Source organism: Phalaenopsis equestris, unplaced genomic scaffold (assembly GCF_001263595.1).
Source record: "Phalaenopsis equestris unplaced genomic scaffold, ASM126359v1 Scaffold000002, whole genome shotgun sequence".
Classification (NCBI taxonomy): Eukaryota; Viridiplantae; Streptophyta; class Magnoliopsida; order Asparagales; family Orchidaceae; genus Phalaenopsis; species Phalaenopsis equestris.
This window is the reverse complement of record NW_018164444.1, coordinates 16,463,003-16,476,014: the sequence shown is the minus strand read 5'-3', so window position 1 is coordinate 16,476,014 and position 13,012 is coordinate 16,463,003. Positions and strand designations below refer to the sequence as shown.

At 33.0% G+C, this 13,012-nt stretch overlaps 1 protein-coding gene across 2 annotated transcripts in view; it reads left to right on the top strand.

The window, feature by feature from the left end:
• LOC110023109 (conserved oligomeric Golgi complex subunit 8) overlaps positions 1–7,542 on the top strand; it is a 56,342-nt gene extending 48,800 nt beyond the window's left edge. For both annotated transcript variants that reach the window (XM_020722352.1, XM_020722361.1), the window contains exons 11-12: positions 6,251–6,435; positions 7,103–7,542. In XM_020722352.1, the coding sequence (XP_020578011.1) occupies positions 6,251–6,435; positions 7,103–7,390 (473 nt within the window). In that variant the 3' untranslated portion in view covers positions 7,391–7,542. The remainder of the gene's footprint in view (positions 1–6,250; positions 6,436–7,102) is intronic.
• The last annotated feature ends 5,470 nt before the right edge of the window (positions 7,543–13,012 follow it).

The window sequence follows — 13,012 nt, the reverse complement described above, 5'->3', positions numbered from 1 at the left end:
CTTCCTCTTTCTTTTTGCAAGCATTCAAAGGAGATATCTGGTTACCCTATTCTCATGCCTTGATTTTGATATGTTCATAATTTGTAAGAATATATGTTGGCAATTTTGTTCTGATGATTTCTTGCCTGGTGATATAAGTAATCTTTCTGATCTCTATCACTTGAAATTACTCTTGAATGCATGTTCTTTCTAATGCACCTGGAATTGGGAAATTAAGGCTACTTTAAGATTTATTTGAGCTTAACATTAAGAATGAGTATGGTTATAGGATTAATGAGCTGGAACATAATCCATGCGACTGACTGCCTTTTTGACTGCCTTTTTTTGCTCGAAATGCATGTTGGATGGAAATTTATTTTTCAAATTTATTAGGAGCCTATTTGGAGGTCTTAGTTTTGCTCTATGATGCTATTTACCTATTTAAAATACATGTTAAATGAAATGTTGGTTTGAGACTTCATTCTTAAGCTCTCTATTATTGTTACCCCTGTTCAAATATATGTTGGAATTCGTTTCGATGCTTTGGAATGTTGGTTGTAGGGACTCACTTGTTTTTCTCTGTTTCTTGTTACCTGTCGTTGTTCGAAGTATATGCTGGGTGCAAAATTTTGGGTTTTAAGACTTTGTGGAATCTGATTTTTGGTGGGCTTGGTTCAGTTGTATGGCTGCTTGGTTTTGGCCACTTGTAGGTCTTGGTTTTAACTTCTCATGGCTTCCCCTGTTCGAAGTATATGCTGGTGATTTTTTAATTTAATTTTGGGAGCTTTGAAAGCTTTGCTTTGGGGCCTTGTTTTGTTGTTTCTTTACTGTCTTCTCTATTCATAATACATTAAATAAAAAAAATATCTTTTTCTTAGCCTTCTGGGGCAGATTTTGGTGGTTTGGCTTTGGCCTTTGCTGTTGCTTTCTTGGTTTGATATGTATGAGCAGCTAAGCTTGATTTTATTTTAAGGTTTTGAGCTTTTGGCTTGGGGTTTGTGCTGTGGTTGGTTTGGGTTTGGCTTTCTTCTTGTTGTTCCTAGTCGTGACCCCCCTTTTGGTCGTGATTCCTTGTCTATGAATCCTTTGTGTTGAATTTGGGCTTGGCTTTCTCCTTACTGCCCCTGGCCGTGAGCCTTCTTCTGTGGCTCTTTTATGTTGAATATGGTTGGTTTGGGTTTGACTTTCTCCTTGCTGCCCCTGGCCGTGAGCCTCTCCTGTGGCTCTTTTATGTTGAATGTGGATGGTGGTTTTTCCTGTGCTGTTGTCCCTAGCTATGAGTCTTCTCCTATGGCACCTTTGTGTTGAATTTGGGCTTGGCTTTCTCCTTACTGCCCCTGGCTGTGAGCCTTGTCCTTTGGCTCTTTTATGTTGAAAGTGGATGGTGGTTTTTTCTGTGCTGCTGTCCCTAGTCGTGAACTATCTCCTGTGGCTCTTCTGTGTTGAATTTGGGCTTGACTTTCTCCTTGCTGCCTTTGGCCATGAGCCTTCCTGTTGTGATTCCTTGGTTTGTGTCGTGGTTAATTTGAACTTGAATTTCTCCTTGCTGCCCCTGGTCGTGAGCCTTCCTATTGTGGTTCCTTGGTTTGTGTCGTTGTTGGTTTGGGCTTGGCTCTCTCCTTGTTGCCCCTGGCCGTGAGCCTTCCTTTTGTGGTTCCTTGGTTTGTGTCGTTGTTGGTTTGGGCTTGGCTCTCTCCTTGTTGCCCCTGGCCGTGAGCCTTCTCCTGTGGCTCCTTTGTGATTGAGTGTGGTTGGTGGCTCCTTCTGCTGCTCCTACCCGAAAGCATCTGTTTGGGTCCCTCTATGTGGTGTTGGGTTCATATCTCATTGGAAACTTTTGATTTAAGGTGGAATTGAATTGCTTTAATGTTTGCAAGGTGAAATACTTCTATTCTTGTTACTTAAAGAATTCAAATGCTCTTTTTCCACAAGATGATCTTTTCGATGTTTGGGACAGCTTTGAGGCGTGTTTGCTACGGCTTCGAGCCACAGTTGGAGGCTTTATTTGGTATTATTTGGCTGCGGTTTTGGGGGGTTGGTAGTTGTTGTTTGAGGCTTTATTTGATAATGTTTAACCGCGATTTTTGGAGGTTTTTGTGCTGCAGTTTTTGAGCCTTTGAAGTATATTTTTGTAAGACATTTTGAGTTGCGATTTTGAGGCTATTAGCAGCGGCATTTTGATGTGACATGCAAGGTTTTGGAGTTTAGAAAATGGTCGTTTGAAAATTGCATCCCTTTTGTTTGGTTTATGAAATATGAAAGGCTCTTACAACTTCATTTCGGAAAATCATAAAGTTGATATGAATCAGATTCATGAATGATTTGAAAACTTATAAATTGTCATTCACGAAAGAGTTTTTTTTTTGGAAGTTTTACATTAAGGTTTGGATAACATAAATGTCAAATTTGAGTTTAGGCTTATGTGTGTGATTATGTAAGTGATGGTGGAGCCGTGTATACAATTGTCACATTAATTCGGGCCCGTTTCAACCTGTTCGAAACAAGAATTGGAAGGGATACCCTTCTTAGGTTGATCCATTTATGAAATTTGAGAAAATGATATCCTTCTTGGATTGATTCAAGGATCTTGGGCCTCAGATCTTTTCGTTACAAGTTTTAAGAGTTGATTTACTCTTCGTCTCTTCGATCTTTTGGGTGGATCTGTTCCTCCTCTCTCATCCTCATTTTTATTCTTTTTTTTTCTTGTTTCTTGGTTCAGTTTTCGATGCTTATGTCTGACACATAAGTGCCCATATGTAGTCTTTTGCTATATATAAAATTATCAAGCAAGGTTGTAAGTAGGTCGATTTTGTTTTTGGGGTTTATGGTAATGATGATAAATGGACGTCGGTGGTAGAGCAGAATGATATTTCATCCTACGACATCAGGACCCAATCATGGGATCTGATAAACTGTAGGATGACAGTATCATTCACCGACACAAGACTAGCAGGGGACACGTACCTTCTTAGGTTGTTGGCGGTCTTACGCTTGATGACGTAATCGACTCGTGGACAATCATAATTTTTCAAAACTGATGAGAACAGAACATGATAAGAGCAAATACAATATTTATAAAAAAAATATTTTACTAGAAAATCGATATAACTTCATTTGGTATGTCTGAAATTCATATGCATGCTAAAATATAAATTTTAAATATATCGTAATTTCTTTGTCCACTTGTCGATTATCAGAACCGGGCTAAGGAGTATCTTCCTAAGTTAGGTTTAGTAGGACACCCTGGACACCCTTCTAGGACGGACTCTATACATCCGGGTGACCGATAGTAGCATTCGACGTCCCTCGAGTACAAATATATAATATTTGAGTCTAGCCCCGACCCGAGTGCTTGCGGTTTTCTTTCTTCGGATTTTTTGTGAGATTTTATCGAAACTTTTGGTAAAGCACTCGTGGTTTTTTTCCGGTGTCTTTCCGTGTTTTCGGTGACCTTCTTTGAGTTACCAATTTTTTTTTTACTTCGAGCTTTTCGTCATGGGTCATTTACCGTTATTTCTTGAGTTTTCTAGGTGTTAGTTCTTTTGTTGATACAACGCATGCTAGTTCATTTCTTAAGATCTTGTTACTATATTTCTACCTGCTACTGCTACTTTTACACACTACACCTTAGAATTGGAGACCAATAATTGGTTTCATAGGATGTACCCGGCAGCAGAACGTTAACTAAACAATTACATGTACCTTTAAAATTAATATCGAATCTGAAGGTGCTATAACAGAGAGCTTGGAGGGAACACTGTGGGCAGCACGACGAGGACACACAAAAGAGCAACTTCGAGATGGATCTGCAACATCAAAACAAGTTTGTAGCAATTAAACATTTTTCTTAGTTTAAATAACAACTCATAGGACTTCGAGGTAGTTTGCTTAGTGCAACGTAAATCCTCACCTTTTCTTCAGGCTTTTGTACAACTCTGTTGTGCAATTATAAGTCCTAACACTTTTAGGATTTTGAGGTTACAGTACGGTACGGTGTAAATCCTCCCATCTTTTTAAGGTATTTGCACGATCAGATATCGTGCGAATGTAAGTCCTAAATTCTGAAATAAATTGCAGGATTAAACATTGAATAACATCATTTCAAAGACATAAAGTCAAACAATAGGATAGTTGGGAGGTCACCGGGGTTCTCCCTAGATTTTTGATATCTCCTACTCTTCGCTCTTTTGGATTCCTTAAAATAACTGCTCCTATTTGAGTCACTCCCGTTTAATTTTCCCGTGTCTAATCTTGGAAACCTAAGCTTTGGAATCTGGAAAGTAAAACCTCTGTTCTTAGTCGAGAGTTTTTTTAAGTGACTCGGTCTGAAATTAACTATAAGGGCTTGCCTCTATAGGGAACTTGGAACCCAGGTAAAATAAACCTTATCTAATTCTTATATTAGGTAAGGAAACTTGTCGACCATACATAAAAGGTTTTGCAGACCAAATGGATATCACAAATTTCTTAGTTTAGGTGGTTGAGCCTACTATTAAGTGGTATGTTTATCCTTCGAGATAGTTTATTACTTGTGGTATCGCTTTCAACTATCTAAACTATTTAATATGTGAGACTCGTTTGGTCTTATCTATTCTTAAATTAAAATGTTACTTTCAAAAATCATATTTATATTAAAATTATTTTCATGTTTTACAAAAATCATCTTTCTTTCCAAAATAACGGCCGACAACTAGTCGTAGATATTATAAATCAATATAGAAACAATTGACAATTTACTTTTCCATATATGATTTTTCATGATAGTTCATAATATTCAATGCATTTTACTTTATTAATAACATGTCTATAATATTTCATATATGTACACCCGTCACAATAAAATCGTCTAAAATTTTGTCAATTAAGACATCAACATCAATAACCATTTTCATTTATGTGTACAAATATCTTAGCGTTCTCTTATTAGTACCATAAACGGGTAAACTCTATCATAGTTAATCATGCACATGCAAACAATTAAAATAGTAAATCTTTTTTTTATTTTTTTCATAACTTTTAATACATAATATAATATATTAAATTATGCATTTGGTGGACATATACAAATATTACTGACATAAAATTCAATATGATCAAATGAACTTAAAGAGCAGATAAATCTTTTTTATTTTAATTTTGTAGTATAAAATTTATCTAAATAATTAAACTCTTGTTCAAAATGAAAGTTATTCTACTTCATCTCCCCCTTCCCGCCATACCACAATGCTCGTCTGATTCCAAGCATAACATTATTAACCCAATTCTTATAAAATAAATTTTCTTGAACTTAAATTATAAAGCCCTACCTCTATTCGGTCCTAAGCTACGCCTCCTCTTTTGCTCCTTCAGTTGGCTTGACTTATCACACGCAGAGTCACTCCTTCCTTATTCTCCTTTACATCAAAGCTACTCGATGCGTAATCTTTCTACATTAGGTAACATCCAATACAATCAAGCCGCTCACGATACTTCTTACCCGCAAGCGACTCTTTTTCCCTTCGGCTCCCATGTGTGCGGGATCGTCCAAGCAGCAAGTTTGACGCTCTCATTAACGTCGCCTTCCTTCTATGCACTCTTTGGCATGGCAAAGCACAAGCTTGCACGCGACGTTGATCTTCCTGCCTTCGTACGTGTCAATCAGCTCCTCAAGTAAATTGTTCATGATGGGAGTCAATGTCTACTACCTTCGGCTTTGTCCTTCATAGGCGAGCGCTCCTCTTCCTTCTTCTCTTGCACAACACAACTCCTTCGATGAGCCCTAGGTTGCCTCTCTGATTTCTCTCTTTATTTTTATTTTCGTATCACACTTCTGTTTTTCTCGCTTCTTTGGTTTGAAAGGAGAGCCTCTACCAATAACGAAACTGTTATAACGGAAACGAACCCTTGACGTTGTTTTGATGTTTATTTATTAATTATTATTATTATTGTTATATATAATGCAGAAGTCTTTCATATTTTGTTTTAGAAGGATTTACAGACATACCTCTTAACTCCTATGTATTTACATATCTAACACCCAAACTTTAATTTTTACACGCATAAATATTCCACCTTGATATACATGAAAAAGATGTATTTCATTTTTTTTAAGTTAAAATGATGGTATTTTTAATGTGATATGATTATATGAAAGATTTAGGTGGTATAAATGTGAAAAGTAAAATTCAGGTGCTAGATATATAAGTACATAGAATTTTGGTGGTGTCTATTACTTATATGACCAACTCAAATGCTTATTTTCTCATTCCTTTCTTTGATTTGTCTATTACAGGCGTTTCAGCCGCCATGAATGACCTGAGGCCCTGCGCTCCACTGAGTCTGAAACATCTATTAGCTCAAGAGCTTGTTAATGGCCTACAGGCTGTTTCTAACTCTCTAATTCATTATAACTCCGTCCGAGTGCTCCGGGGAAACGAATCGTCTCTTTTCCTTTCACTCTGTCAAGCTTTTGTCGAGGTTTCTTATACATTCTCCTAACACTTAGAATTTTAACTTCACATCAAAAATATCAACTGAAATACTCCTTTTCATGTATAGGTAGTATCATCTTCATAAATATCAAATCTAGGTGGTAGATATCTAATATATATATACATATATATATATATTGATCTGTGTTGGAGCACACCCATAAAATCAATATTTATTGTGGGGGATTTATGCACATACCACACACTTCTTATTTATTTAGATATCCTGCACCTAAAAATCTTACATACCTAGCACACAATTCTTATGTATTTATATATGTCACACCTATACTTTCATATTTACATACATAGCGCTTTTCTGCTTTAAACTTTTGCATGAAATGATGTATTTCTCTTTTAAAAAGTGATAATAGTGCTATTTTTAATGTGATATTAAAGAACTAAGTGTTATGTGCGTAAATATGAAAGTTTAGGTGTGAAATATGTAAATACATTATAATTGTGTGCTATGTATGTAAACCCCCCATTCTACTATTTGAATATACGGCACTTAGAACATTAGCTTCACATAAAAAAATATTTCTACTGCTAACTTTTTCAAATTGAAACTCATATATTGTTCCACATAAATATCAAATTTTAGGGGTTATACATGTAATATATATGTATATATATATTTGATGCTTCTACAGGTGGCTTGTCCCTATTGCGCAACTTGCTTCGGTCGCTGCTATCCCAATGGAACTGCGCTCATTACAGAAAGAAGGGGCTCATTCGATGGTGTAAGCCAACTCTTAACGGTCTCCTCCAACAGAGGATTTAAAAAATCCTCAGATAATGTTGAAACGATCAAAGCTGCTGAAAATGGCGATGCAATGATGGAAGAAAAGTCAGCCATTGTTGATGGCGAAGCTCTGAATAATTCAAATTTTGATCAGAGCGGCACCGAAACAATGCCCGAATCTCAAAGCAGTTCATGAAACAAGATGCTACAAGTTTCTATTGGTAAGCTGTTTTCTGCAATTATTACTTTTGTTGTTTTTAACTTTGCAAATTCTTATTTTTATATATTTGCTTAACTGACACCTAAACGTTCATATTTACACGCATACCACTCAAATCTTTTAACATACGTCAAAAGCATCGCAATCACTATTATTTAAAAATGAAATGCAGTTCTTCATGCTTGAGTTCATGACACCATGATTTTGTGTAAAAATCAAACTTTGGCTGTTAGATATGTGAATGCATGAGAATCATTTTGGTATTTTTGTAATTTTATCTTTTTTTTGTTAAATATATCTATTTTATGTGGCTTAATTAAAGTGAGAAAACTAGATATTTATATTAACACAAATGTCAAAAAAACGGTTAAGTACTGTATCCTTACATTGACTATAAGTTGAAAGAAAAATCACTTTGAATCTGACGGTTTTGTCTTTTTAGAGTGAAGTATTACTCATTTACTCTAGTGCAACATTATTAGAGCATTTACATATATACCACAGTTTTTATTTATTTATATATCTAACACCTTTTTTTTATATATATATATCTTTATAGCACTCAAATCCTTCGCTATTATTAACTTTTAAGAATTGGAACGCATCCTTTTAGGCATGGTTAAAAGTTTTGAAGATGTAAAATTAGTTTCGGGCATGTAAATACATGATTATTGTGTTATATGAATGTAAATCTTCCAACATTATCATGCAGGAAGACCTAGGATTGTCAAAAAACTTGTGTTCGGCTCGTTCGTTAAGTAAACGAGCCGAAAACGAACAAGTTTTTAAAGCTCGAGTTATAAACGATCTGAACATGAACAATTCTTTCTTCGCTTGTGTTCGGCTCGTTTTAGCTAAAAAAAAATTATATAATTATTTATGCAATAATATATTATATATATTTATATCTAAGTTTAAATCGTAATAGCTTACGTGGTAATCTGGTTATGTGCATTTTTATTTTTATATATTTGGTTCAGGTTTGAATCTAACATTTTACATCTATTTTTTTTTCAATTTAATTTTAACAAGTCAAATTCGAGTCGAACACAAACACACTGTTCATGAGCCTATTTCGAACACGAGCTGTTTTTGAACAAAAGCAGTTTCGAACTAGTCGAACACGAGCCAAGTTTGAGCTCGCTCAAGCTCGGCTCGCTTGCTGCCCTAGTAAGACATGCGGGAAATGTATCCAGGAGCTCTGGCTAAAATGTTATGTTTCTGATTTTAATGATCATATGTTGGGGTTTGATCAATAATTCAAGGGGGATTTACATGACATGCCACATAATTCTTATATGTTTATATTTCTAAACAATCGAACATTAATACTTGTTTGGAGCCTTTACATACCTACAACCTAATATGTATTACATGTTAAATCATCTAAACTTAATTTTTTTTACGTACAAACCACGTAATTCTTATGTTTTCTGCATAGGTTAAGAATTGAAGTGTAATAAGGTCAGAGATATGTTAATAAATAAGGAATTGGGTGGTAGGTAGGGCTGTCAAAAAGGCTCGTTGTTTGCGAACAGCTCGTGTTTGACTCGTTAAGAAGCTCGTGCACGGCTCGTTAATTTTGTTTGATAAGTTAACGAGTCGAACACGAACTAAGATGTGTTAGTTCGTGTTCGGCTCGTTTTGACTCAAAATACTACTCATTAAGTTTATATATTAAGTAGTATTTTAAGAAAATCTAATTGACTACAAGGCTACAAATATTTATAACCAATTAAAATATTGATTAAGAAAATATAATAAAAAATTATTAAATTAGATTCAAATGCTGTTTTATTATAAATAATAGTTTTTAAAATCTTGCTCAAACCCTTATTGTCTTATGACTATATGATTAAGGGTGTTAAAAGGACTCTTTGTTCGTGAACAGCTCGAGCCGAATACGAACACACTTTTTGAGCTCGAAATATAAACGAGCCGAACACGAGATGAGCATGGCTCCCCTGTGGTTGGCTCGTTTACACCCCTAGTGGTAGGTATGTAAATCTCCCTTTTTGTTTATATAATATCAAAATTTTTAGTATCAGTTTAAAAATGGCACTAATTTTAATATTTTTAAAAGAAAATATTTTAATTCATATATTTTATTTTAATGGTGACACTAAAATCTTATATAAATATCATGAAAATTATGATATTTATGTAAATTCCTCTATTTTAAGTCTGATTTTTATTTGTCTTTTTGCAGGAATTCAATTTGTAATTAGGCTTGTGTATTTTTTTTTTTCCTTTCTTGCACCTATAATTGACTTATTTTTAATTAAATATTTGAATAAGTTTAATCTCAGAGAAACTCAAGATGCATAGGTTGTTTGATGCCATTTAATTATTATTGTTTTTTGTAATATGAAAGGTTTGGATGGTATAAATGTAAGAAGTAAAATTGAGTTGTTAGCTACGCAAGTACATAGGAATTGGGTGGTATTTATGTAAATGAAGTGTTACACAATTCTATCTATTAATGCATCTAATTAGTTTGAGTTAAGATTGACTTAGGACTCGTTTGAGGCGGCGGTGCACTGGCGGTGCAGCATCGCACCACAGTTTTCTTTGTTGGGATAAACTGTGTTATGGTAGTTTTTTCAAAAAGCTGTTGCTGAAATTGTGTTTTCTCATCAGTCCTGGTTAGGTGCTGTGAAAGTTTTCTAACTGCGGTCTGATTTTTTTTTTTTAATGCTTTGTAATAATTACCACAGTTGTTTGAGTATCAAATTATTATTTAGCTGCTTCATAGTTGTTTTTTAATAAACTGCAGCTGTCCCAGACAGCCCCTTAAGCTTGGTTTGTTAGTTCATTGATCTCAGCTCTCGAGCCATATATTGAGCACATGTCGGGCTAGCTCACTAAGTCGACTTGGTTTAGTTAATTTGCTAATCATTAGAATTTTTGTGAATTTTTTTTTATATAATTTAGAGGCATTATTGATTCAATATTTGAATAAATTATCATTATTCTTTTTTGAAATTAATCAAATATAGAAAATAATAAAGCTAAAGTTTAAAAATTCAAAAAAAATTGTTATAGAATAATTAAAAATTATATTTTAACACCAAAAAACAAAAACATTAAATAATTTTCTATTATAAAATCCAATACACAGCATCAAAATCCTAATGGGCTATTTTGTTGCCAATAGACTTAACTCTTGTTGGTTTTAGTAAAATTCAAATTAATTATTTTAATAAATTATAATTTAGCTAAATTTTGTAAATTATTTGGTTTAATAGAGATTAAATTCAATTAACTATTTATAAATTAGGTCACTATTTGTTTTAAAATGTAAGTACTTTGTTTAGTTAAGATTTTAATATTATTTAATATTGTAATTATGAACGTTTTAGTTTAATTTAATGATTTATTTTTATGTTAATCTTTAAATAATAATTAACTCGGTAGTTAATTAATCAAGGAATAAAATTCTATTAACTAATAAATCACTAATTTATTTACTAATGATGTATTTATATATCTAATAAACTTTAATTTTTACATGTATTTATGTAATTATCTATCCATGAAAAGTACATGTTAGTTTTTAAAAGTCAAAAAAAAAATTTTCTTGTTTTTTTGATCTAATATGAATGATTGTGAATGGTATGGACTTAAAAATCAAAATTTAGGTGTTACATTTATAAATATGTAAGGGTTAAGCAATTTATATGTAAATGCGAAAAAATATTACGTTAGAAGTCATGCTGCAGAGTTGCATCACAACTCTAATGAAATTGTGTCATGTTACACGAGGGACCCACTAAATAAAAGAAAAATCTTTATTTTTAATTTGTGGTCCGCCGCTTGCGAACACGTGGCGTAATTTCGTTGAAGTCATGATGCATTTCTACATTAGGACTCTTTATTCTGTATTTTTCCTGTAAATGCCCCTTTCTTGTCCCTTTTTTTTTTTAATTTGAATTATTTATTTTAGATGTCAATGTCAGGGATTAAAAAATAAGATTGAAATGATTTTATGTGTTTTATTTGATGATTGGATCTGATTGAAATTGATGTTGTTTCAAGGAGAATAATTTCTAAAATTAAAAAAAAAACATTGTTTACACACAACATGAACACTGCTGAATTTGCCGCTTGCTAACACTTTGAATTTTTCTTTTATCAATAGAAGACCCGGAAAATTTTGATTCATATTAAAGTTCATGCTTATGGTCAAATTGACAGGCTATAAATTGACCGGCGAGGGGAACCTAATGATGCTAAAATTGATCTAATTTGAGTCAAATCAATTTATTTGGTGGACTTTACGGTGTAATGAAGTACTATGATGAGTGATGATGCAGCTTGCAGAGTAATGAAGTATAATGAATTGTAACAACACATATTGTGGAGTAAAGAAGTATTATATTGAGTGAAGGAGTCTCAAAGTAATGTAATATTCTAAATACTTCACTCTAATGTACTCCGAAAGCAGCGTACTAAAGACCGAGTGATAACTTCTAGCCTCATCTGTTTTCGATCGTTGTGCAATAAATCATTTGAAATATGAATATTTTACTTAGAGAAATCTGGTACCCCTTTTTAGGTTATGAGATAAGGGTTTATTTTCTTATTTAAGAGCTTATGATTGTTCGTATTTAAGTTTATATGTTTAATTAAATAAATGATCATAAATGAATTCTAAACAAGTAGAGCAATGAGTAGCTCATCATCTTTTAACTATCATCATCTGATAACTTCAATCATCCTCTACTATTACTTCACAAAATTCTAGGGTATATAAGTAAAAAATCAAAGTTTTTGGGGTTTGATATGTAAATGCAGAGGCATGGAGGGGTACATAAATAAATCTTCCAAAAATTTTAATATAAATGTGACAAAAACCAAATTGTGTTTCGAACTTGTTGGTATTCATCTTTCTCAGGTGGAGAAATATTTGCGTACGTAAGACGTACACATACTTGTGTACATATTAGGTTATTAGGAGGGTACATGTAGTTTACACTTAGTTTATATCATTTGTAGTTCTTCCTGTAACTTAAGTGTTGAGATAACCTACATGTATCCTCCGAATAACTTAATATGTACACAACTCTACGTACGTCTTATATATGCAAATATTTCTCTCTCAGGTGAGTGGAAAAGTAGAGTTCTTTAATATTATTTACTTAACGACTCATTGCAATTGTATTATAATTTTTTTTGTTTAAAAGTTTTGCAAATAAAAAATTTTGGATATTTGTGTAAAATTTTTGTTTTATTCATTCGTGCATTAAATTTCTTCATATATTATTATGAATATTCCACCTTGAGACAAGTGTGATCTAATTCCTTCATATATTATACTCATGTTAAAATAAAATCTTATTGCTATTTTTTTACATAATTATAAATTTTTCATATTCTCATAACCACACAAAATAATTTAATTTACAATATCTTTATTTTTTTAATCATATAAAAATATTAATAATGTAATTTAGCTAGAGTAAAATATATACTATGTTGACATGCAGAGGCTGACTAAGGGAAGTCATTCTTTTCTTCTCAATTAAGATGTCAAAACAGCTCGTTGTTCGTAAATAACTCGTGTTTAGTTCTTTTAGTGGCTTGTGTTCGATTTGT